We start from the raw sequence: 27,296 nt of genomic DNA on the forward strand, positions 1-27,296 counted from the left end.
TGACCGACCAGCATGTCATCATTCGCGCTCGAGACACAATTACGATCGGTCGAGCCTTATCTGTGCGCATCTTTCTTATTTAGTGATTGTTGTGCTTTATTTTAATAAGATAATCCTCAATCATGGCTCCAAAGAAGATTAAGACCAATTAATAGTAGTGAGGTAATGACATGGAAGCGGCCAACAAATGAATTGAAAAAGGAAATGATTTCAAAGTATGAAGGTGGCATGCGTCTGTCGGATATGTGATGTCGTATTACCGAAGAGTTTTACAAAAAAAAAAAGCAGAAGGAGCAGACACTGGACAAGTTTTTTCCTTGAACCTCAAAAGGAAGTCTCCCCCGATTTTATAATATCACGTGTGCTCATGGAGGGGGAATCCAAGCAGTAATTCCACCCCTTCCTCCCCGCAGCTGCTTCCAACCACGCCGTCAAAACAGCGAGTTTTCTGATGTTTAAATGCTTTCGTTAATGTTTTTATGTTTATTGAACTCCATTTATATTGCATTATAACTGTTCTCATTAAAACAAATACCTATATAGCCTGTAACTTTCAAATAGCGAGTCAACAGGGGCTGGGAACCAATTAAATCTATTTCCCTTATTTCTTATGGAAAAAATTGTTTCGGATAGCGAACATTTCGGATAACGAACAACTTTCCAGAACGGATTAAGTTCGTTAACCGAGGTTCCACTGTATATAAATTCAAGGTATATTAGAATGTTGAAGTATGGAGCCTGTTCCACAACAGTTCAGGGAATTGTGCTATTCATGGAGCAAAGGAGGTGACTATAGAGGTAGAAAGAAATAAATAAAAGCACATGTGCACATAAGCACCATTGAACCATGACAAAAACACTGGACCTGTCATCATCACCTCAGATGGTATTTGTTAGAGCCATCTGTCTAGAGGTGCATAGTCATCTTTATTATTATTTTCAGTGGTACCGCAACCGCCGACACCAGCATCCATATGAACTAAATCTGGCGGGCCGCCACCAGCGCAGCCAACCGCGCAGGCCTCGGTGCAGGCCCCGGCACCTGTGCCGGCAACTCCAGCATTTGAATGCAGCAATATAAGGCCAGGCTGCTGTTATATAAACTATGTATTAAATCTCCTCCCTTTGCAAGAATCCAACGAGTTTGGAGCTGAGCTGGTGCGACAAGCAGCGAACAGTTAGCTCCGTAACCCAAAACGAGTAATTAAGAACTAATCCCAGTTCTTTATTTTAATATCAATATCTGCCTTTTAATTTCTGCAGCCATAAATGCAGAGGAAATAAAGTATTGCGCTCTTGCACTTTCGGCTCAAAAACATTGAAGTTTGCTTTTTGTAACTTTTTCAGATATAGATCACATGGCACCTGCAGTGCAGAAAATATATGGAAATAGTGAGAACTTTATAAAACCAGTTAGAAATGAAAATGTTAAAGAATAGGCCTTCTTTTCTGGAAGTCCTGTTACAATATCGCGTGAACTTCATACATAAGCAATCCCTACACATGAAAGATAAATGATTGCAAATCCAGTGCCTTCTCTTTTTCGTGTTCACTGCGTGGCAAGCAACGGCACTGCCAAAATCATTGCTTCAGCTATCGAGCAGTTGGGGAAACGATCACTCTCTCCCTACCCGTCTTCGTTCACTCCTTACCACCACCACCGCCGCCCAGCCGCCCTCTTCAGCCTTTGGCTTGAGATGCCTACTGCTGTTCTCTTCGTGTATCGTGAGACTTATCAAAGACTTCATTCCCACTAGATGTTCGTTATCGCAGACTACGAACAGACTCTGGATACAGCAGTCTGACGCCAAGAAGGTGTTTTGAACAAGGCGCGTGCTAACCCCTCGGAATAAAATCTCAGTACAGAACGTAGTGGGGAACTATGATGAACGCGCGTAGATTATTATTTTTTTTTTTTTACCTTATAAACACCCTGCCTGCCCCCTTAAAAAAACCAACAAAGAAAGCACGCATCACAAAGTACTCATGCATCATCCCACCCATCTTCTAAATCGAAAATGGCGGGGGGAAGGGTGGAACCTCTCCACACATGTAGTAAACAGCCGACAACAAAATAACTTGCAGACAATCCTTGCATTCATTTTTTTTTTAAATATCGGGAACATCTCATATTTGGCTAGGACGGAGGCAATTTTCGTGTGAAATAAATCCTTCAAGCCTGAAATTGCTGAGAAAATGATACCGTTTCCCCACCACGGTCGCACCTTAACCGGCGATCAGACCTAATGTCCGTGCCATAAACCGGAACAGGTTACACGCCGAGAGCTCGATGTGAGCGATTCGCCACAAGTGTTTCAATCGTTTTCTCGCCTTTTAATCGGGCCAGAAATCTTATTTAACTAAATAAATATTTGATTAGTGGGCTGAGAATTACTTAACAAAACTATCTACGTTTCTCTTTTACCATTTGCCGAAAACATCAATAGCCACTGTAAAATGTATCCAATGACAGGAAGGGTCACGTTTGCATTGAGCACGAACGGGCGGACCGACTTAAAACGACACGATCAGAGGACTGAGTATACACAGATTACATCGGGTGTGTGTGTGAGAGAGAGAGAAAGAGCCTTTTTATCAACATAATCCGGAAACAAAGCTGCTTCATGAGTCACTTCTGAACGTTAAATTGTAAGCGACAATTTTGCACGAGCAAAGATTGTGGGTGTGTACCAATCCCCCCACCTCACTCAACACTCAAAAAAAAAAAAAAAGAGAGAGAGAGAAGAGGCTCTCCCATTTCCACTGTCCGCAGTAAACGATCTTAATTGTAATCGATACCAAGAAAGCACTTTGTGATCTGCACGCCGCCGCCGCAGTGGGCTGGCAATTCTACAGTTTCATTCGATGTTGTCGCAGGTTACGCAGGTCACGTGACGGTCGAGAAAAACCCCATGGAGGGACGAGCACGCGCTGGCAATACGTGTAAATTAGGAGCCCGTTATCCTGCCGGCAATACGTATAAATTAGGATGCGACTGTCATGCTAAAACACTGCTTCCAGCTAAACGACCACGTGACATCGTTGCAGCAAAACTGAAAACCGAGTGCCGCAGCTACGGGTGGGCGGGTCGGTGAGGAGGATGGGAGTCGATGTGGGGGAGACGGGGACGGGGGGGAGGGGTGAGAAGCAATCACTGCCCTTCGTTAAACGAAGCGAAACCGTCCGTTAGCTGGTGCATACGTCACGCCCGTCGAGTGCGTTTAACCAATCATTAATCACGAAAGCTTCCAACGGCTGCAAAATTAAAATACTATACCAATCTTCTCTGAGTTACTGCTTGTCTGAGTTGTAGTTAAAAAAAAATTTTGAAAAAAGGGAACGAGTGCGCGCGCGTACGTGTGTGTGTGTGGAGATTTCCACTACAACAAGTCAGTCGTAAGAGGAGGAAAATCTATAGCTATAAAATGAATCAACTGGCTTTTAGTGAAGTAAGGAGAATGGCGTGCACTGATGAAAGGGAAGGGAACAAAAGGAAGCTTTGCCATGAAGCTGGATGCCGCTAAAAGCGGATTATGATGTGTGCTCCACCGAGTAATGTGAAAGCGACCCAGTAGCTCTTGTTAACTGTTCCCGACAAGGGCAGCGCAGAACGGACTAGCAGCCGAAAACTTGTTGCTTGTGGGCCAGTTTGCTAATGCAGGCGACCACACAGCCTTCTTTATGTTCAGGGGAGGCATTTGAGAAGAAAGAGGAGGAGGGAGCCACAGAGGTCGAGTGGGGAATCAACTGATGGATGGGGAGAGAGAGCTATGGACATTCTGCTGGTGAAATGAGATGGAGATGGGAAGCCGTTAAGAAGAGTGGCTAGAATTTTTAACACCATGGAAAAAAATTAATCCAAGGAAATGAAAACAATGTCATTTCTTGGAAGGGGAGGGAAGGGCAAAATCAAGCATCCGGTGGCGCTGCACAACAGGTTCCAAGGGGCAGTGTAAGATAAGGCGGCGGCAGTGTATCACCGGTTTTCTCCGCACGTTCCTCAGAGATAAAACATAGGCGTGCCGCTCCTTCCGGTTCCTGCTCCATCAGTCTCTGTCGACATCGTCATCGCCCTCCGCCTCTTCTCAATTCCCATCCGCTCCAAGGCTTTTCAGCTCCTTCTCTGCATGAAAGTGTCTCCTTCCTCGCTGGTCCCCAGTCACTCCAGCTTTTCCAGTTATACAGTTCCGTGTGTAACGGTCTTATCCTAACTCACACAAAAACCCCAACGATCTCATATGATCCCCGTCAATCAGTTCCCCCCCCCCCAATAAAAAAACTTTCTCGTCTTCTATACTCCTATACATAGTTTTCCTTTTCTCTCTCGCCTTACTACCCTCCCCCGCTGACTGGACCTCAGATTACTGACTCGTTACCAGCTTGATTCAAACTCCTTGTCTCGTGAAGGACGGTAAACGGGCGATGTGGAGTGTGTCTGGTCTATAAGAAACAAGGTTTATAGAGAAGCCCTGAAAGACACGCAAGCAAAGCTCGAGCACCCTCTTTTACTCCCGCGCCACTGTTCAGTTTGATGTGGGAGTGGGGAGGGAGGTTGGAGGGAAGGGGCGAAATTACAGGTCCGGCCATAATTACCCCCACCACACTCACCCCCACCACACTCCCACTTGTGAGTAGTGAAAGCCAGATAACTGCGACTGCATGCGTGCTGGAGGCAAAACTTTCCATTAAATCGGTCAACACCGATGCGAATTCGCCTCAGTGCACTTTGGGGCATCAAATGACGCCCATCTCTTGCTCTCGGCGCGGACTGCCTCCCACGGCTGATTGCACGATCTTTCTATCTTCCAACAGATGCGGCGTCGGCAGGGCCAGGCAACAGCAGATGTTTACTTTCGGCACAGATGGGTGCGGGCCAGTTCTGATCAATAAAATGGTATTGGACGGGGCCGCGGACCCCCATGTTAACCTCCCATCAAGAATCACGAAAATCGATCGCACCCTCGCTCCACCGCTCGACGTGGAGCTTCTCCGGCACCGTCCTCGACGGCCAGCAGCTTCATCCACGTCATTTGAAGATGAACGAAATGGGGGAAAGGGCGCCCTGAGATTTAGTGGTTGGAGGCAGCGGCCAGAAGAACCCTTGAAATACACGGAAGAGCTCTAAAATTCACTTGTTAGGACAGCTGGTCGGGGAAAGCAGTTTATGTGTAATTGACTGTTCATCAGATTAAAAAAAAAAGGAGGGGGGGGGCTCCTAATTAAGATGCCCACGTGCGTGCACGTGCATGCATGTGTTCGTACAGGTCTGTCCACTTGTCCTGTCCCGATCAATATGTGCATCCAAGCATCGGGTAGGCCAGCCCTAACTTTAAAGACCATCGATCGGTGACCACGCTCATCAAAAGCCTTCACGCCGTAAGCCTGTGATTTTAAGCTCCGCCGCCTCACTCCTTTAAATGTCAAGATTTCTGTTCACAAACCTTTCAGCTTGCAGCTTCTTGTCGTCCGTCGGGCGGCGTCAACAGCTCTATTTTCGGTCACCGGCACCCAAATGAAGATTCCATGTTTTGCTAGGAAATAGCCCCTCTTCAGGGTATCCAGACTGAGAAGAAATCGGTAACAACAATGACTCGTCTTCTTGACCTTAACAGGGTCTCGGCTTGGGGGCTAAAAATATTTTTGAAAAATGTACCCGGTTTATCTTTGTTCTACCCATCCCTTAGGCCTGCTCTCACACAATCTCAACAAGCTATTCTAATGATGATGGCCGGTTGTGATGACGACGACAGTTGTAGTGGTGATGAAAATAATGGCGTTAGTAGTGTGCTAATATACTTAACAATTTACCTGTTTTCAAGACTGCCACGGTGATGTACAAAAACATTGGTGAAGCGGTACTCGTTACTCGTGTGACCATATTCCAACAGAAAACAATACATTCACTATTTTCACTAGATTCCACATGGGCGGACAAAAGTCCTACAATGTCATGGGGTATGCGTTGTGGGGTAGGGGAAAGGGACAATTTTATAATTAAAACTGCTCTCCACCCCACCCTCAAGCAAAAAATTAAGTGGTGTATGTGTTATTGCTGAATGGATGACAAGAGGTAGAAACTTGCTTTACTACACTAATTTTCAACAGCTAGTCAGAATATTGCTTTAGTTATTTTGAAATAATGACAAGCCGGCGTGTTAGAAGGTGAGCAGCTAAAAGACTGTTCCCTTCAGTTTCCTTCTTATTAAAAGGTCTCCTTAGCTGCAATCAAGACTAGGCAGGCTTTCGTGGACACAATCCTCATCAGCCTCTAAGCACAAAGGTACAACGTTAAAATCACCATACTGATTCTCTGCAGAATCCAAACGTTCGTTATGATAATTAAGACATAAAGAATAGTCATGGTTCTGACCATGTAAATGAGTTCGGTCCCTTGCATTCAAGTCTTCATCACTCACATCAATGCAGGTTTCTTCTGCGGCTCCTCTCCAGCGGGAGTCAGGTAAGGTCACGACCCTCTGATGAGACTCTGAGAGTTGACCGGTACCTATGTCAGCCGCCTCCCTGCTTCTGACCACTGCTTCTTCCTGTCGGATATAGAATCCATCAACTGCACATTGGGTGTCTTGGGAGTAGGGCATGGGGACCATGGTGTTGTTGCAAGGCTGAGCTAACACTGCTGGTTCTGCTAGGTTGATGGCACTGGACGTATTGACTATTTCCTGGCAAGCTTGCCACAAAATGTCAGCTGTGTTAGGTTGGTATGAGACCAGATTTTGCTGGGAGGTTACAGCCGGGGAATGGGGATACGAATAAGAAACGGTACCCACAGGGAGTGCTTGGGAAACACTTATTAAAGGAGAAGACTGCAGACCTGGACCGATCTGCATGCTGCTGTTAAGGTGGGGAGTGGAAATGCTGATAACACTGGGGTTGCCATGGAGAAAGGTGGACGTTCCATGAGGCGCAGGTGCTGCGAAGCTGAAATGACCGAAGCCATCAGTAACAATCTCCTGCAGACCCATGCGATCTAGAAAGGTTGTTGTTGGCGCCATACTTAGGTTTTGCATCTGGCCCTCGCAGCAGGTTAGCATGGAACTGGGGTCAAATGCATTTTCTCGCAGTGGTAGCTGTGATTCTGCCGTTGCACGTAGCTCACCTTGTGGCCAAACAGCGATGGCGGGTGCCTGAATGTTTACCAGAACTGTGCTTTCCGGGGCCTGCACGCCTGCTGTGACGGATTGCTGGCAACTAGGTGTGTTTTCTATGAAAAGGCTATGGGATGGTGCCAAGATATCCTGTCCCTGCCATGAATGATACTCACCTGATACTGCAACGTGTGATTTGCCAGACTCTTCAATCGAAGTGTTTTGTGCTTCTTGTATCAACCACGAAACATCGTCAAAGCTGGCTTCCTGAAGATTTTGTGGATTTTTGAGATCCACTGTACAATCATTAGCGGGCTTCTGAGTCTGGCAGACAAATTGGCAATTACTATCGATGTTTGCAAGATCCCCTTGATGTCCCTGATCTTGCACTCTGTCAAGTGTTAAAGAAATATCACCTGACTCAAGAGCTATGCCCTCTGCTGATCCTGTGCCTTCTGCAAGAATGGCCTCCATTGCGTTAAATTTGCCCCTCGATGCACACTCGGAAAAGCAAACTGGATTTGTGCTTGCATCAATCTCATTCGGACTGATTTCTGTGGATCCATCACAACTCTCGCTGGAATCCGTTATCACGGACACTGGGCTACTACTTGCTTTAAGATCACTTTCTCTGTCCTCACACGTTGCGAAAATCTGACTGGCATCCACTGTCCACAGATTTTCACGACTGATTTTACTAGTAGAAGCTGAGCTTTCAATACGCAAATGTTGCCCCGTTGCCAGTGAGTCCTGTAGGCAGTTTGACCAAATGTCAGTCGTTGAGTCATTTGTAGTAACACTACCCACTTTCAGGTTTATTTCGCACAAGTGGTGGTTCCTAGCTGTGAGTTTGTGAGACAGTTTTTGATCATTTGAACAATAGACCAAAGTCTCTTTCTCATTACAAGAATATTCCTCATCACACTGTGATACATTTTCATCTCGTAAAAAGTTTCTGCTTTCTGTTATTTCTTCTTCTGAATTAACACTTAGATTGGTGGCCATGCCATTTTTAATTTCTGTGCTATTGTCTCTATGTGAAAGCATCTTGTCTTTATCCTTTAAACATGCTGACTGAATAGAAGAACTTTGTTTCTCACTAAGGTCATCAATGGTACTACATTTGTTAATGTTTTCATCAGAAGCACTGAAAGCCGGTGAGCGGCTTGGGGGATATTTGGTTATTTCAGCCTGCTCTCTCTCCTGGTCTGGCACTGAAATATTTCTGGCTGGTGCTCCTTCATGTGAAAGGCTCTCTTCTTCAGTTTCTTGACTTTTTAGATCATTCCCCTCACCAATTTCACCGCCAGGAAGAATACCAAACGCCAAATCCTTATTTTTATTTGTAATATCTACTTCCAGACTGATTCCTGCATGGTCTCTTGTAGGCTTTGCATGTTTACTGGTGCCAACGTTTGCACTGAGCTGGTCAACTGCAAGTATAGACGAGGAAGGTTTGTTGTTCAAGCTGATCTCTTTTTTACAATTGGCATTGTTCATAATAGAAATACACTCATCTTTTTCAAGTTTGTCATAACAACCTGCCGTAGAACTGGTAATGCACGTCTGAGAAATACCAAATTCTGTGTGACTTTCACCTATTTCCTCTTTTGCTCCGCACGCATTTATGCTCCTTAGGGTTTCATCTCTCGACTGACAGTGGCTTATGTGTTCATCAGGAAAGCTGCTCCTGTCAAATACACAGCCCTCTCCTTCTGCTACAGCATCTCTAACACTAGACTGCAGAACACAGGCAGACTCATCAGCGCTGACTCCATGACTCATGACTAAAAACTCTTTGCTCCCTTTATCATCCTGAAAAGTTGAGGAATGTTGGAACAATTCACACGGCATATCTAGCACCTGACTGCTTGAGACTAAAGGATGCAGGGGAAGCTGCTGAGCACTAAGGTCTACATGCACATAGTCAGCACCGACGTACTCCACGTCTGAATCCTCGCTATCGACATTTGCTGTGACACATCTGGGATCAGGTGGTAGTATTATCAAAGGTTCTGGTGCTAAAACTGGAGGTGAATGACTTGATCTTGTAACGTTGTTTGTTACTGTTTCCCCATTCACAAACTCCTGGTCGAATTTCGGGAGCATAATTACTGACTCATCAATAACGTCTACCTCAGGCACTGTTGAGGTTTCACTTGGCTCAGGTACTAACAGGGGAATAGACGCAGTGTTCCTGGACTCCTGCAATGGGAAACACAAGTTTGTTTGTGAGCAGTCAAGGATAACTTTTGGTCGGGGAGGTCGTCCAGGTCTGCGCTTGATAACTGGCAGCTGATCTGGACCAGTACCCAGATCACGCTCCACATACATGTATTTCTTTTTCTTCCTTGCTTCTTGAGCTTTCTCAGAGTCTAAAATTTTCCCATCGGCACAAGGCTTTATTATTTTGAAAGCACTGTTATTTATTCTTTGCGTCTCTTGGACAGTCGTTGTCTTGCCACTTGCTGCATTGGACACACTCCTCCTTTTACCTTTGTTATGCACTTCACTTTTTTCTGGCTCATTTCTATGGAACTGCCCACGTCTTGGTCTTTTTTGAATTGTAGGCTGAAGTTGTTTCGACAGTTTAGCTGTACACCTTTTTTTTATTCTATGAACACAGTTCTTTGGGTCTTTCCCTCTTTCAGATGAAGGGCTCTGGGAATTCTGTATCAATTCTTTGTTGTTGTTTTGTTGCTTGGAAAATACATGACCACTGTTGTGACCAGAACACTTAGTTACACACAGAACGCTGCCTTCTGTAATATTGTTCCTTTCTCCTGAAGTGCCTTCCATAATTTTCTGTGTGTCATCGACAGAGGAATGAGAACTCTGATTACTTGGTAATACTTTATTCTTGGGAGGTCTCCCTACCTTCCTAACAGTTCTCTCCATCATCTTAGCAGGTGTATCTACTTTCTTAGTAGGTGAGTCCATCTTCTTAGGTGTATCCGCTGTCTTAACAGATATATCCGTCTTCTTCGTAGGTGTGTCCATCTTCTTAGCAGGTGTATCTGCTTTCTTGGCAGCTGTGTCCATCTTCTTAGCAGGTGTATCTGCTTTCTTAGTAGGTGTGTTTGCATTCTTAACAGATATATCTGCTTTCTTAGTAGGTGTGTTTGTATTCTTAACAGATATATCTGCTTTCTTAGCAGGTGTGTCCATCTTCTTAGTAGGTGTATCTGTCTTCTTAGCAGGTCTCCCTACCTTCTTCGCAGGTCTCCCTACCTTCTTAGCAGGTCTCCCTACCTTCTTAGCATGTGATACTTCTGTCACACTGAAATCTACAGATGCTACAGAGCCTGTATCTTTATCCATAAATGGCCCAAGACTAGACTTCTCTGCGGTCAAAGGTGGACTCAATCTGGAGTACTTTAAATCTGATTCAAGCCCTAGAAACTTCCCTTTCCTTTTTGGTGGTTTAGGACACTCTTTGCTCTTTAAACTGTCAGTAACTTTCATTCCTGCTGTCAAGTGAGTATTTTTACAAAACAGTTTTTCTGACTTAGAACACTGTGTTTTCTGTTTTCCACTCTCGGACAACACAGCCATGTTGCTCTTCTCTTGAGGATGACCATCACACTCATTGCTGACTCTCACTTCCCCATGTAAAGTGGCCCTCAAATCAGGGACTTCCGACCCTTCTCTTGAATAATCTGTTAAGCCTTCTGATGCAAACACTGTCGTTGTTCTTGTATGTGTTTTAATTTTTGCTTTTTTCAGCTTTTTTTGCACACTCACTTTATCTTCAGCCAGTGTGGCCACATTTGAAAAGATGTCTTCTTTGTAAGTATTATATATGTTGTTTTCAACACAGATTTGAAGCAGGTCTTTAACTCTTGTTACAGGTGTGATGTAAGCATCTTTACTGTTATCAGAGTCAGTCTGATTATTGGTCTTTTTTGTGGTGTATTTCACTTTCAAAGGTTCTAGCTGACTAGATTTTTCGTTGCATGGCAAGGCACCAGAGGCTGTACCGCAATTCATCATGGAGTCATTGACACAGCTCTTTATATTAGTGTCTGATGAACAACTGCTTGATAGTACAATCTTTCTTGATACTTTTCTTCTTGCTAACCTGTTTGCAGGAGCAGAAGATGGTGAGTGACTGGGTGGCTCATGTGTGTCCTGGCTCTTTCTTGACTGTTTCTGTGAGAACTCTGCATCCTTTTGTGCGACACTTGTGACATATGTGCTATCACAAATGTGGTGAGATACTTTTGCTTTGGGTGATTTGCCCTGTTTATGCACGCATATTTCACGTTTTGTATGGTGAATACTACGTGTATTATCATAAGCAGCTTTAGACTGTGGTTGCTTTGCAGTGCTGAACTTAAGATTAACTGGGGTCACCATTATCACCAGTTCTTTCCGCAAAAATTCAGAAACTAAGTGTGACACTCCAGTGGAGGCAGATCTGGTTGTAGGCACTGAGTTTATTTTTGAAACAGCACTCCGTACAGCTCCTTTTAAGCTGCTGACAGCTTGTGAGTCTTCAGCATCCGTGCTGTCCCTATCATCAACAGAATGACTGATAACAACTGATGAAACATCTAAATTACATTCCAATTGAGAAGCAGATGAGTAAAATGCATTAGTGAGGTTTGCGGCATTAGATGTATCATTATTCACATCTGGTGCATTTGAAGCACCATTTGAAATTGCTTCTGTATTACTTGGCAAATTCTCCTTAACCTCAGAATAAAAATTAAAATGTGTATTCCTCTGAGGATCTAGTAAGCACATAGCTTTATGCACATTTTCTGCTGTTGGTTCTTGTGGTGAAGAGGAGTTTCTATCACAACTAGATAATGTACTGGCAGAATTGGAAAAAATAGTTAATGGCAAATCTGGCAAGGTTCCACATCTATCAGTTTCATGAACTACAAAATCCAGTGTCAGATTTTCTGATTCATGTTTCTGTTTGGACTGTCTGGATTTTACTGAATGTCTTCTAGATTTCTTGGCACAGGTAACTTCCGTAGATGTATTAACATCATTTGCACTTTCTGACAACACAGGCAAAGAAAGCATACTTGATGATTTCATGTTTTCTTTCCTCTGCTCTATGAAACAGAAATCATCTTTTTCTGTTCTGACCATTAAATTTTCCTGTAAGTTCCTAAGATTTTCTGAATAAACCCCACCACATGTAAAATGTTCATCATCGAAAACATCACTGTTTATTTCTAATGATTCATTCTTTCCACCATCAACACTATTTACCTTTGGTACCCTTTCTCTTACAACTCTGTCATTCGGAGGGCATCTGTTAAGTGACCATGGAGTAGACCGTTTACAAACTGCTCTTTGTTTTTCGTCACTATTGTGCTTACCCATTGCCTGTATTTTTAATTGTTTAAGGGCAAAGGCTCTTGCCTTCTTCTCCATCTGCTTAACTTTGGGATCTCTTCTAGCAGCAGGACTGCCAGCCGTTGCGACTAATAGACCTCCAATACCAAGAGTTTCTCTGTGGGTTTTTTCTGCCCCTGATGTGCTTTTGTATTTCTTGAATGTTGCATCAATTTTGTGACAGACCTTTCTTGATGTTTTGATAAAACCTTGGGAGAGAAGCATTTCTTTGACTTTTGGACTGGTGCATATATCAGGTAATGAGATCTGCAAATACTTAGATTTTTCAAGTAGAGGTCTGTTTCGGACTGAGCACAAGCCCCTTTCCTTACTTCTGGCACAATACCAGGACATCCCTTGCGTAGGATCTTGAGGTGTATTGTTTACTAGAGACAGTGGCTGTGTTTCTGAAACACAGTCATTAACCTGGCTAGCTAAAGCATGAGCCCACATCTGCCCAAACTCTAAAGGTTCCAACTTCACTCTGCACAAAGGAATTTCACTTTTTTCTGGTGCTTGGGAAGTGGTGTCACTGCTAGATGACATACAAACTTCATGTTGGTTCAGTTTAGCCGTTTTTATAGCAACTTCTTCCTCTGTGGCGACTGTTTTTGACAACTGTTTCTTTCTGCCCCCGTTTGTCAAAACTTGTGCTATCGGCTTTGGGCCAGACTTTTTACAGTTCTTCCTGTCTGCTGCCAAGGAACACTGACCAGCAGTGCCAACATCTGAAGCATGGGACAGACAAAATTCATCTATTGCTTTGTCTAAAACTGAGGCAGGATAAGAAGAAGCACCAGAACACATGGGAATTTCATCAGCTTTACTGATAAAGGTACTGCTCGAATTATGTGAACTAGACTGAGAGGTCGAGTCAAGAACTTGTTCAGTTTCTCTTTGGATGCTAGAAAGAAAAACTTTGTCAGGCTGTTCTTCATTGGAATGACCATGACCTTGCTTTTTATTCTTCTGTACAGTTTCTGAGAGGCTTACCATCACAGCTTTCTTTAACTCAGTCTCAAAAATTGCATCAGATTCATTCTGGTCCAACAGTTCTCCAGCTATAGCCTGGCTTCTAGTCCTCCTTTTTGCAATGCATACATGTCCCAATTGGCTTTGTTTATTAAGATTATTCTTTGACTCCTTTGCAAGCCTTTGGTTTAAAGGTTTGTCATTTCTGGCAGATGCCAAAGACCTTTTAGATTTGTTTACCATTCTCTCATTTGGTGCAGGCAACATTTTGCCTCTGTGATTCTGGAATTTTTTATGAAAGGATGGTTTTCTTCTTCTATTCTGAGACAAGACAAATTCTCTTTCCTTTCGTCTCAAGAATGCTTTGTGTCTCTTGGCATCAACTGGTGTCATATGTTCCAGAGCCATGAACCACTTATTGGGCTTCTTGCCTCGCTTATTAAGATTAAACACAAAGCCTGACCCTTTTCTGGCCACACAAAAACCAACACCACCATATGTTCCAATCTGAATAACTGGTGGATAATCTGATGCTTTAGCAGAGGATGATGACTCAAACTCTTCCTTTAAATGTGTATCAGGTGTCTGGGGAACACCCACTAGTTCTGATGATGAAGAATCCCAATCTGACTGACTTTCTCTTTTTTTGAACGCATGACCTTGTGAAATGCGAGAGATAGAACAGCTAGATCCTGCAACTCTACCTTGGTCTGAACCAGATATTAAATGAGTAAATTGCTTCTCATATTCTGGCTGGAGATTTATGTCTAAATACTGAGGTTTGTAGACAAGTGCATCAATTTTTCCAGTCATCTTTTCCTTGTGGCATTTCTTCAAGTGCACCTGTAAATGAATAAATATTTTCTTACTTTATTTCACAGCTAAGATGCAATATATATTTTTTAATCTTTATTTGTGCTGATCTTTCGGTTATTTATCTACAGTATTACTTATATAAATGCCCTCATCCACAAGTTACAAAAGGTTAAAAGGTTACTATTGCTGCTATACATTATTCTCTAGCATATTATTATCATACCTTTCTTTAAATGTCATATAAAGTATTAAAAAAAATCTGAATTTTAAAAATGAGATTATTTTTATTTTACCTGAAGATTATGTGACTTTCCAAAAGGTTTGTGACATATGCTGCAGACATAGGTAAAGTCTTTAAGATGTTCACTGCCAATGTGCAAAAGAAGATGCTCCATTTCACGACCTCCATAGACACATATTGGACATTTAAATGGACGCTCTCCTTCGTGCACTTGCTTATGATGCAGAAGATTGTTTCTATTACTATAGGCTTTTAGGCAAACATCACATCTGTATGGTTTCAGGCCCTGCAAATGAGAGATTAAAAAATATTTTATATTCTTCTATAGTACAAAACATTGGAAACAAACTTAAATTATTCAAGTACCCATCTGTAAAGATAATTAAGAATTCCAAATGAAATGTATTCTCTTACCATGCATGCACACACTTATCTATTTCGTGTGAAGGTTACCAGATTACTCTCTGCCTCAGTTGATTTGGCTGATTCAAACAATGTGATGTTAGTAAGTAAATCCAAGACTATCCTCCTTCTAGCAATGAGCACAAAGTTGTTGATTTTCCTCTGCTGCTGCCAGGAATTTTATTCCTGAGAGTAAGAAGACTGCATACCAGCAGACCATCTGTTTTACTCTTGGACATTTTCTGTTTGTTATGGGAGCTAATAAAAATGGCATCCACTCCCCTTCTTTAACCTCTCCCTTTCCCAGCACGCATTCACAAAAATACTGTTTAAGAGTAATAGGCTGCAATGCTGGTCCCAGATGAAAATCAAAATCAGAAAGGAAATTTGTACAAAGCTTTAATGTCTTTATCTCCCTGTACCACAATAAAATGAAACTTTACAACTTCCACTACTAGGTATCAACACACTGCTTGTTCTTGTGATCAAGTACAACTTCTTGAAAATGCTCCATACAAGTGTCATTAAGGTCCTAAAAAAAATGGGAGTAATTTTAATTGCCAGGGAAACTGCCTAAATAGCTTTGTAAACCCCACAGATAACCTTGACAATGAAAACAAATATTAGTTCAACATTCTGCAAGTCTAGTATGTTTATTTAAATTGATTAACACAGCTACTTCCAGCATCCTACTGTAAATGCATCATCTGCATTGAACAAACTGCTCACCCACAGGCAATCAATATGCTGATGCTCTCATTATTTTCAGCCATTCCCAACTCTTTTAAAATCTCTTTTGCCAATACCACTTAATCCCACAAGACCAAGCCAACCAAGTCCCGAGAACTAATCTCTCTTTGGTTCTGCACATTTTCAATCATGCCTCAGTGAAAATACTATAGAAATGTAAATGCGTCCATTCCAAGCTCATAAACTGGTTCAAAAACAGTTGCTAAGCTTATTTCTGCACAGCGGTCTATAGTTTCATGATCATATCAGCCTAAGTTTGAATTGTCACATCAAATGACAAACATTAATTTTTCTGGGTAAACTGGTTCTCATAAATTTATTTTATGTGGCACACCCACCATTCACGAATCTTAGAACTCGGAAGAAAAGGTAATTTACAACAGCGAAAGCTTTTTAATCAATGTGTTCTGGAATACCAGACGGAGTGAATAAAAATGAATAACACTGATGTGACACAAAATATTTAATGCTCAATTTTTTGCTAACGTTGACTTGACCAAGGCAAAAGAAAAGTACAACTGCAAGCAACATCTTAACTAGAAACTATTCCACCTGAATACCAAAGCTCAAAAAATGGTATTTCCTTGAAATATTCTGTGGCAATTATCTTCAGCAATATATAGTAATAATGTAATATATATATAATATCTGTTACCTGATGTAGAAGGTTATGCTGTCTCAAAGCTGCAATGGTCTTGAATTTCTTCCTGCAAATCTGGCACTCAAAATTTCTTTCTTGAGAGTGAACTGTTGCATGCTTCTTTAAAGAAGTCACAAATTTGAAGCCTTTACCACACAAGTCACATACATGATTCCTGGCATTTATGTGAATTTTCATATGTTTTGTAAAGTCTGATTTGGTCTTGCAAGCCCGTTTACAGCCAGGAAATTTACAGGCAAATGGACGGTAATCACTGTGGCTGGTCTTGTGGTAGTTCAATTCGTATTTTGTTTTACATCTAAAAGGACACTGATCACACTGCAAAGGCTTGACATCTGTATGACGTTGCCTCAAATGATGACGAAGACCAGATTCAAACTTAAATGCCTGACCACACTGTAAAGGAAAAGAAAAACAAGGATAAGAAATTTAGATAAATTTTAGATTGCTATTGATGCTCTCAGTACAGACCCCACTAACTCCCTTTCATAGAGGATTTAATAAATCCACATCTATTGTTGTTACATCCTCATGAATAATCATCATGTAGTAAATAAAAGTACTGCCTTCTCACCTGCCTACAAGCATGTGGGAGAGTCCGAACATCAGAATGACGGTCTAAGTGATATGTGAGTGAAGAACGCCACTTGGTGCGATAAGAACACAGATGGCAGGAGAACTTTTTGTAATAGCTGTGTGTAGCTCTATGTTTCCCCAAATCAGATTTGAGACGGCATCTGAAAGGACAGTTGGGGCACTTGTATGGTCTCCAGTTCGTGTGTTTCCATTCATGTTCATGCAAAGTCTGAGTGACAGCAGTCATAAAGTCACAATAACGGCACTTGCGGATGCTGCCATTCTTTAGGTGCCGAAGAATATGGCTACGCAATGATGGCTGTGTTTTTACTTTCTGACGGCAAAAACAACATCTGAAAAGAATGTGAAAATATATCAATTTTGATAAGTTTCCCTCATTAAAATAAAGTAAATAAGGCAGCTCAAACTTTTCAATATCACTAAATTCAAAAATAACATTCCAAGTATATGTAGTTGCTAATACTGTCAAAAAAAAAAAAAAAGGTGTATATGCTGAATAAGTATCTCTTCTTAGCAACAGCAATTTAACTATGCACAATAAATCTGTTTTAAATTGCATTCACTACAACTGGGTGCTTTGCCTGTGCACTTCTTTTGTTTTACATCTGGAAATGGAAGCTAACCAAATGGTAGACAGTAGTACTCCAGATCTGCTCCAGAAATGACTTAAAACATTATTCAATTTAATTCAATTCAATACAACTTTATTCATCCACAAGGGCAATTATAGGTATGATGACACGCCAGCACACTAGAGGGAAGAATTATGTGAGAGATGAAAGGGAATAGATTCTGGCGACATACACACACATGTGCACACACACACACTCATATAGTAACACAGCAACAGGAGGTTCAGTGGGCACCCCGTACAAGGTCGCCTCAGACGGACACATCATCACAGCTAGTGGAATTTAAGAAGTGGATGGCTCGCGGAATGAACGAGTTACGGTAACGGTTCGTTCGACTTACCGGTACAGCGTATCTGCGACCAGACCGCAGGAGTGAATGAATATGTGACCAAGTGGTGGGGTTTTTGCTAACGACGACAACCGTCCATCATTCAATATAAAAGCAGGTCCTGTCAACAAGTGCAACCCCTTTAATGTGCGGCTAGAACAATGGCGACGGCTGCGCCACACGTCGATCTCCTTTCCCGATCCGCTGTCGTCTGCGCTCTTCCTTTTTCCTAACGTCATCCGTTTGTCGTCACCTTTTTGTCGTCACCCTTATTTTGACGTCATATCTGGTACTACAAGCATTGTCACTTCTAGCACCACAGGCACTGTCACTTTTGGTAACACTCTATTTCTGGCTTGATGGGGTGGAAGAGTACCATACCAGAACGGGGTTTCTTCGTCACTGTCGTAGTCTTGACAATTCTGTGTCTCCGGCAGTTGAATGTCTTCTAACTGCGGAGACGGCTTCGCTGCTTTGATGTCGCTACTGCGGGCACGTGCAGGGCCGTCAACAAGGGGCCTGACTGTGTACACAACACTGTCATCAACAACTGGCTGGCTGGTGATATTACAGGTACTCCGGCCGCTCCGCCCATGGAATCTGTCTCGTTGCAGTTCTGCTTGGCTCTGCCGTCGTTGTGGTTGCCGCTGTTGTAGTTGCACGACTGGCTTGTTTTGAAACTTTTCCTTTGACATCGGCCGGCGATCACTGCCTCGGCATTTCACTCCTCCGATACCACAGACGAACGTGGCTTCAACGCCCTTCGATGATGGTCTGGGTTCAAATTCCACCACTTCACCTTTGCCGAGGCTGCGAAAGCCTGCCTTGTGAATAACTGAATGGTGGACAAAGACGTCTTGGCCGCCATTATCAGGTGTGATGAATCCCCATCCCTTTGCCACGTTGAACCACCTGCAGAAACCTCGCCTTCTGCCCCCTCCAGCCCATCACAAATAAGCAATCATAGTGAAAATAGTGCAAGTAAGAGATTGCTGAGGGAATGCATAAATAAACTGAAAGGACATTTTTAAAAAAATTTACTTCAAGAGTATTTAAAAGGCTGAGAAAAATGAGCTGAACAAATCTGTGCTCATTCTTTAATCTAGAAGTTGCATCATGTTAATAAGAAAATAAGAACAGGTCAGAGTGCACTAAACATTTTTTAAGAAAGTCATTTAAAAGCGAAACTGGATAAACTTTTATTTTTATTATGTCTTAGCACTTACAGGTTGCGACATTTTATTAGGTTCTGTTTAATCTTTGCTTTCCAACACTTTACTGTAATGGCTTACACACTTTAAGAATATGAGGAAGGCAAGTACTCTTTTAAAAAAATTATTAACATACATTTTAAGACTACTGTAAATTCATCAGCATGTTTCATGAAAAATTAAATGTGATACATGGCCTACAGCCATACCGCTGATCACTAAAGTTAAGCAACATTGGCCTAGTTGGATGGATAACTGCCTGGAAATTGTACGTGCTGAAGACAAAACAACTGGGGAAGTATACAGCACAGTGGTTAGAGCACGGGCTTCCAAGGTATGAGCCACTGCACTAGCCAGTTCAATATCTGTATGGCACAATATACTTGCCCATGTTAGTTCTGCTGCTGGGGTAGCTGACTCTAAGAAAAGCTTGCAAGAAAAGGCAGTGAGGGAGAGGAGATGGGCATCTCCCAAAACCTACAAAAAAAGCTGGTCAAGAGATGAGCCAGGTACCTAACACATTCCCAAACGACCAAAATTAAAAGGTGATGCCTTTACCTTTTGAACTACAGCCAATCAAGATGTGTGTGTGTGTAGAGAGAGACTAATTCAGCTCTTCTCTTCTAATTTATTCTTCTTAATTACACTTTAAAAAAATATGAGTGATTGTGAATTACTACAATTACTACTTAAAAAAACAACTGTCAAACAGGAATGTGGAACCTAACCCCCCTCCTACTCATTCCTTCAAGAAAGTAAAGATAATGCATTAACCTAAAAAATTTCCTTGTCTCTTCCTTCATTACCATTGTTTCAGACATCGCATACATATAATCCTGTAAATCAAATCCAGATAATACACACCCACACTGCTTTTTTTAACATGGGTGTATACTGTGTATAAAATGTTATTCTTATCAAACATCAATGTTCTTAATTCTGATATCAGGATTTCAGGCAACCAATCCTCTTTCGTCTGCTATCTCTCTCTCTCTGGAATTTGCTGTTCAAAGCAATGGGATGAGATTAAAAAAAAGCAAAACAAAGGCTAGTCAGGCACTAGAGGGTTTCCATTTCTGACCAGATGACAAAGGCTACACTCAAACTCTCTCTGAAAACATATCTGTTCACAAAGTACTATCCCTGATTTACTACTCTTAACCCCCTAGCAATACTGTCTGTTATGCTAACCATCATGTAACGACTCCATCTTACACTGTTGATAGTATCTACATCCCTTCATACATTGCTTTAGGTTCTACTCTTGTACCTCATCTTTATGTTGTTCAGTCTGCCTATGTGTACCTCAATGTCCACTGGCTGTTATCTCTCATTTATCATTATTGACCTGCGCAGAGAGTGTGATCTATCTTGGTTGTGGTCTTTCATAAGTTCCCATTATTAATATTATGACAAGGAAATCTTCCTGCTCTGCCTAACCCTATGGTGATAATTGTCAGGTATAAAGGCTACCCCCTTCAATTGCCTCCTCTCCCCACCACCACCAACACACAGTTGTCATGGTACAACTGCTCTGAACTTCGATTCTAATGCTCTTTATTTACATGGTTTCATCTGTTCTTCCTCAGACTCATTTTAGACATTAACATTACTGTTGAAAATTATTCAGTGTTTTAAGTTCTGTAGCAGAATATTTTTCATTATCATTTTAGTATATAATGTTTAATATTTAAAATGAAAATCACAATGTGCATATGAATAGATACAGCACGAATCTTTTTTTGGCCATTATATACGTTGGATTAGTGGGTAATCTCTAGTCATGCTTGTGCATACTATTCTGCCCAACTAAATGCAAACAGTCGATTGCAATATCTCTGGATTATGGCTTTTAGTTTTACTATCAATAATCAAATCTGTGCCACACAGTATTGCTTTGCTGAACATTTTGTCCCATTGTTTGCTCATTTTTACAGGCCTGATACTTAACTAACAGTCATATGCACTATTTTTTTAAATTCTATAATTTAAAAAGCACCAGCTCTGTTGACATTAGCTGGCTTTTCTATCAATGACAGAGTCTATAAAAGCACAGGGCTTTAAAGAGCCTCTAATATATTCATTGGTTAACATAGAAGAATGTTGCCTAGAAAATTTAAAACTTAACTCTATGAAAAGATTTTATGTAGAAGCATGCTAGTCACATGGCATATAAAAAGAGTTCTACAGTTAACAGACATTTAACTAAAATTCTGAAAGATTTGGTCCTTTTAAAAAAGCATTTGGGAAAAAAATTAATACCTTTTGAGGACAAAAGGAAGATTTTCAGGGGATGGTCAATATAACCTCGGCATATAGTCAATTTGACCACTGCTAACAGCTGAATCCACTAAATTATCAATTATCAAAGCTTGTCTCGGCTACTGTTCATACTATGTACTAACAGCTGTAGAAACACTATGGAAAGGAGCTTTCTTATAAAATTTCCTGATGACACTGCCTTACTGTCACTTCTTTATAATAATGAACTCCTGATGATACAACCTTGCTGTAATAATGAACATGTTCAAAGTAGCACTTTTCCCGACTTTGTATGCTGATGTGACAAACATTTCCTTGTCTTGAATTCCTCAAAGACAAAGGAAATGATCTTTGACTTTAGGATGAACAAGCCTTATGCAGTCATCAGTACTATCCATGATGATGCCATCGAGATAGTCAACTCATAAATATCTAAGTACTGTCTTCAATAACCAGCTTAAATGGGATGTTAACACTGACACAATCCTCCATAAAAGCTAGCAATGCCTGTATCTCTTGTGGGAACTCAGGTCTTTCTCTGTCATTCTCACTCCACTGTCTGTGCTTCATTAAAAGTCTGAGAACTTTTTCTTTTATCTCTTGGTTCCACAACTCTCCCTAAGGATCATGAACAGTCTTGTCTCCCTTGTCAATATCTGTTCCATGATCAATGGAACCCAAGGGATTCAGCAGTCTTAAGCCATCAGCAAATCCTTAGGAATCCATCCTGTATCCTGATCATGTATTGTCATGTGAGGTCTCACTCTTGTGGTCTGTCTGCAGTTACGTGATGCCTGTGTACAGAACGAATCATCTCCACCAACTCATTTATTCCATGGGCCAATTACTAGATAAATTCTACTGGCTGTATTCTCCTTGAATCTGGATTCAAAGTTCCTGCTTGTTGTTGATTTTCATTACTTCAGTCTTCTTTCTGTTGATTTTTAAGCCAGTCTTCTTTGCTTCCTCTGACACTCTATTCAGTTTGGTTTGAGCATGCTGTTGCCGATGAGATAGGAGACTAATGTCATCTACAAAGTCCAGGTCTTCTAGCTGTTTAGTGAAGGTCCACTGGATACCGGTGTTGTTGTCTTGGGTCGTCTTACACATAATCCAGTCTATGACCATCAGGAAGATTGTTGGTGATAATATGTAATCCTGTCTTACTCCAGTCTTCATTATGAAAGGTTTAGGGAGTTTGCCATTGTGGATAACTTGGCAGGACGAGTCATTGTACAAGCCCTGAATAAGGTTTATGAGCTTAGGCAGAATAACATAGTGGATTATCACCCTCCAGATGACATCCCTGTCTACATTGTCAAAAGCCTTCTCAAAATCCACAAAAGTTATATAAAGGGAGAACTGCTATTTGATAGACTGCTCAATGGTGATATGGAGGGTGGCTATAGGGTCAGTGCATGACCTAACCTGGTGAAACTCTGTTCTGGTCTCAGTCTCTTGTCTAGTCCCTCCTTCAGTCTCTCTAGCATTACCCTTGTCAGGACTTTGCTGGGAATGGGCAGCAGCATGATCTCCCACCAACTGTTGCAATGGGAGAGGTCTCCTTTCTTTTGTAACTTGACTAGGTGGCCTAATTTCCAGTCTGTTGGGAGTAGTTCTTTTTCTCATATCTGGTGTAGGACAGGCTGTAAAGTCATTACTGTTGTTTCTGTCTGCCTTTAGTGCTTCTGGAGGTATGCCATCTGGGCCTGCTGCTTTGCCGCTTTTCATGCTTTTGATAGCCTTGATGATTTCCGTCTTTGTGGGAGGGCTGGTGTTGATGTGGAGTTCTTCAGTTGCTGGTGGTATATCAGGTAAAGATGGTGGATGAAGTCGGTTCAAAGTCCTCCAACCAGCCGTCTCTTTGTCCTGCACCACTTGCTATGGTCTTGCCATCTTTGTCTTTCACTGGCTTGTTTGGGTTGATACTCCTGCCTGACAGAGTTCGTGTTATTTCATATAGTCGCTTCATATTTCTGTATATAGCTGCTGTCTCTGCTTCCTCTGTTAGTTCACGGGTGAAGCATCTCTTGGCCTCACTGATAGACCTTGGCGGTTGGCTTCCCAGCATTCAGCTCTGAGACCTTCTTTCGTTTGATGGTCTTGACACTGGCTGAGCTTCTGTTTCAGTCCCTTTCTTGATTCAGTCTTTGCCCAGGTTTCTGGAGTAATCCATTCCTTGTGTTTTCTTTCCCTCTTCCCTAGAACATCTGTATTTGTCTGTCTTCAAAATGCTCTTGACGTTGACCAATGTTCTGTCGACTCTTTTATCAGTCCTGAAAGGGCCTCATACTTATTCTAGATATAACAGTGGACAGTTTCCCTTGTTTCCTTGTTTTTGAGGTACTGAGTATTGAGCTTGTGGCGTGGTCTGCATGCCGGATCAATGAAAGACTTCAGCTTAATCTTGAAGACTGCCTCTTCTCACACGGACATCTTGAAGACTCCTCCACTTTTGAGCAACCGTTATATGATCGATCTGGCTTTCTGTCTGGCCTTCTGTTGTCTTGTTTATATTCTTGTGTGGAAACACAGTGCTGCCTATGACATGGTCCCTGAAATCTGTTTTCATTGCAGGTGCTGACACTATGTCTTCCCATGATAAGCTAGCTGTTGGTGTTGTCGTCTCCCACAGTTAGGTCTCCCATGATGATCTTCATATCTCTTCTTGGTATGCAGTCAAGCAGAGATTACAACGAGCTGTAGAATTCTTTTTCTTCTTCTTCTGCTGTACTTGTTGGTGCATAGCACTGGATGTGGGCTTGAAGCCATAATTTACAATTTCTGGTTTTCAATTTAATATCATCAGCTGAATACTACTGCAGAAATGTCAAAAACATTAAAAAACTTTCTGAAATGAAATACTTCAGTCTGTATTTCAACAGTAAATTAGAATACTTTTTTCTTCTTGACTACTGACAGATAACAACAAGGTTATTTCCTACATGATATTGACCACTATTATAGTGTCTTAAATCTACAGTTGATTTGGACACTGTCTCTTGGCAGATGAGCAAGAAACTATGAACAGAAAGGAATTAAAGTCACATAATGACTCTGGGCACTAGCCAGAGCCAGCTAATTAACTCTGTTGCCCACATAATGAAAACAGCAGAAGGACAAAGCAAGAACATGTTTTTTAAAAAAGCAAACCAGTATTCTCGACAAACAGCCAATCAGAGACCCAAAGACTGAACAGCTAAGTTCCCATACAGCCATTAAACAAAAAAACTGGGGAGGATTTATAAGACATATCACAAACTTCAACTTTGCAATTGCCAACAGCAGCTTTTCTATATTGTATACAACAGTTTGGCAGACAAACACAAATTTAAAATCTTTCTTCTCTGATTTAAAATAAAAATGAACAGTTTACACAAAAGCATGAAACTAAAAGACTGTAAAATTACCTGAATATGTTTCCAGCTCGTCGTTCAAACACTTCAAGTGGTAAATCACTTTCTTGAATCACAGATTTTGCCTTGTTGACTTTCTCTTCAAGGGCATTTCCTTGCTTTTCAAATTCTGCAGTATTTTCTCCTTCAAACACTTCTTCCTCTTTAACCTCATGAATTTCACTTTCTTCAAAATTATGTTGCACTTCAACATCTTTTAAGTCCTCTTTAATCTGAATTGTTTCAGCATCTGGATTATGAACAGACTCTGTAGTGGCTTGATCGTCCTGCTTGTATTCATCTTCTCTGGTTACAACCACAAGCTCTCCTTCATAGGACAGGATCAAAACTGCATCTTCGCACTCCGGAGAATCAATAAACTCCTCTTTTAAGTTCACTTGCTCTAAATCCCTACTCCATCTGTTCTCTTTTGAGCTATCCATGACTGTGGTCAATGTTCCTACTTATAACAACTGCTCATTAGTATTTTCTTTATGAAAGCACTTCCACTTCTTTTATAAGTCTGAAAAAGAGAAGATTGCATGTGTTTAAGTTAAACATTTAAATCAGTGTTTTTAAAATGTTAGAGTATCTCTAAAACAAATTGATATTTAGCAGATGTATGACATGCATGTGTCCTACACCAAGGAAAAGTTCTCACACTGAGGATACTGATGATCTAAACCAATAATAACAAAACTATAAAAACTAGTAAGTTATAAACTCATGCATTCTTGTTCATTTTTATGTTTCGATTTTATATGGAAATAAACTAACGTTTAAAAATGATTCTTGCTTAAATCTTTCTTTTTAAACTAAAGCCACTGTGCTAAAATTGAAAATAACAAAATAAAAAAATAGTAAAAATAACCCCTTTTGATGAAAACAATTAACAGCACATTTTAAATCTGTTTAACCTTTATCTTCTGAACAAACCAACGATATGTTCTTGCTAATGTTAAGTTCATGTCATTTAAATGTTTATGAAAAATGATGGGTCTGTAACCAACATGTCAGCGTCTGATGGCTACGTAAGGTGGGCTAGTCCTACCAGAGACAACATAAGATGCTAAGTTTCTTTATTCAGTTTTTGCTCAGCGGTTGGCCTGCCTCCTCTCTCTCTTTCCAATCTCAACAGGTCACGCCACTGTCCACCCCGCTACTTATTTCCCTACCCTCGAACATTCTAGAATCTAGATCCCTCCATCCACCGCCCCCCTTGCCCTGTCTGGTCATTGTTTCCCCCCAAGTTCTCAGGTGGGTGTAGGTGTAACAATAGACCAGTGGCCAGGGTGGGCAGTTGAAGGTCGGCTACCAGGAACACAGCCAGTATGGAAAAGGGCCAGTGGGTGGGATGGGCAGTTCAAGGTTGGCTAGAGATTTTGGCTTTCGACCCCTGACTCCGATCATCAATATTGGCCATGTTGTTGAGTCCCTGCCAAGCTACTCGGATGTTACCTGTAGCAAACTGAGACTCTATTTTTGACTTGTGTTTCACCTTGACCCAACGGATAGCATCATGGACCTCTCTATGTACCAATTTTCTGTCATGGGTAGAACCCGTGAAGAACACATGTTTCTTTTTGTTAAGCACTGCTTTTAGGCCCTTGGTCAACCAAGGTTTGTTGTTAGGATAAACATAAACTGCTTTGATGGACTGGTGCAATCTACACTTTTTTACTCCTAACTGTGTGTTAAATGTCTGTAAGAGTATGTATGCCTGCCCTTGTGAGCGAAGACAAATTTCTGTCCTGGGTCTCCTGGACAGACAATAAAATCTGTTTTGATTTTTTTTTTTTTGATCTCCAAGAAGTCAACAGTACAGCTCACATCAAATACCTGGTTTTAAGAAAACGCTGGAGAAGAGGAAAACTGTCACAAGATTCTTTATTATCACGCAGCAATTTATTGTATTTTATTATTTAAAATATTCTCATTGCCAATCAGACAAAGCGCACTTGTTTCACCTGTTTACAGAAATGCAAGCGGCCATGACACTCGTCACTAGAAACTAAAAGTGCTTTTGGTTTTTGTTTGTTCAGAACTAGACGGAGCACTTTATGTGTGATGTTAATAGCCATCGGTAGGAGAAAAAAATAAACATGTGCATCCTAAAACGCTTATGTCACCAACTACTATCAATGAAAGCTTGTTCCTATGCTTCCTTAAGACTTTGGTTCTTTGATCTCATCAATCCAAACCCCCCTTCCAAAAAAAAAAACCCACTTTCATAGCCTAATCTCGCTGAAAAGAATAAAGTATAAATTATGCACACTTGATCTACACCTTTTACCGTTGAACGATGCACTCACCATTCAGAAAAATTAAATGAACACAACGACTCTGGCTCCTCGCTGCACAGAAGTTAACAACATCAGCGTGCGACCAACACGTCCACCTTATCAGACGACACCGCGGGGAATGACAACTTCTACTTTCTTCACAGAGTTATCTCCCGTACTATGTCGTGATACTTCTTTGCCGCTAAAAGTAAGTGCTTTTGATAAGTGCGCATTCCATATAATGACAATGTTTTACTCTGTTAAAATTAAATATAAGAAAACTTGT

General features: G+C 41.4%; 1 protein-coding gene across 2 annotated transcripts; it reads right to left on the reverse strand.

Moving 5' to 3' along the window:
* Positions 1–1,210: 1,210 nt before the first annotated feature.
* LOC112553321 lies at positions 1,211–27,166 on the reverse strand. Of its 2 annotated transcripts, XM_025220450.1 has the most exons (6): positions 27,041–27,166; positions 24,744–25,251; positions 16,878–17,232; positions 16,298–16,699; positions 14,543–14,776; positions 1,211–14,276 (listed from the first exon to the last, which is right to left on the reverse strand). In XM_025220450.1, the coding sequence occupies exons 2-6, from the start codon at positions 25,169–25,171 to the stop codon at positions 6,216–6,218; spliced, it is 9,480 nt and encodes a 3,159-aa protein (XP_025076235.1). In that variant the 5' UTR covers positions 25,172–25,251; positions 27,041–27,166; the 3' UTR covers positions 1,211–6,215. The 2 variants fall into 2 exon arrangements, with proteins under 2 accessions (XP_025076235.1, XP_025076236.1); XM_025220451.1 differs by lacking the exons at positions 24,744–25,251; positions 27,041–27,166 and adding an exon at positions 17,873–18,175.
* Between the last annotated feature and the right edge of the window lie 130 nt (positions 27,167–27,296).

The sequence above is a fragment of the Pomacea canaliculata genome, linkage group LG12, assembly GCF_003073045.1.
Source record: "Pomacea canaliculata isolate SZHN2017 linkage group LG12, ASM307304v1, whole genome shotgun sequence".
NCBI classification, from domain to species: Eukaryota; Metazoa; Mollusca; class Gastropoda; order Architaenioglossa; family Ampullariidae; genus Pomacea; species Pomacea canaliculata.

Excerpts from the sequence above, each read along its gene's own strand:
- LOC112553321 (XM_025220450.1), bottom strand. The coding sequence starts at position 25,171 with ATGGATAGCTCAAAAGAGAACAGATGGAGTAGGGATTTAGAGCAAGTG. Across the intron at positions 16,700-16,877 it reads TCCCACATGCTTGTAGGCAG|TGTGGTCAGGCATTTAAGTT; the intron begins GTGAGAAGGCAG and ends TTTCCTTTACAG. Across the intron at positions 14,777-16,297 it reads AGCATAACCTTCTACATCAG|GGCCTGAAACCATACAGATG; the intron begins GTAACAGATATT and ends TCTCATTTGCAG.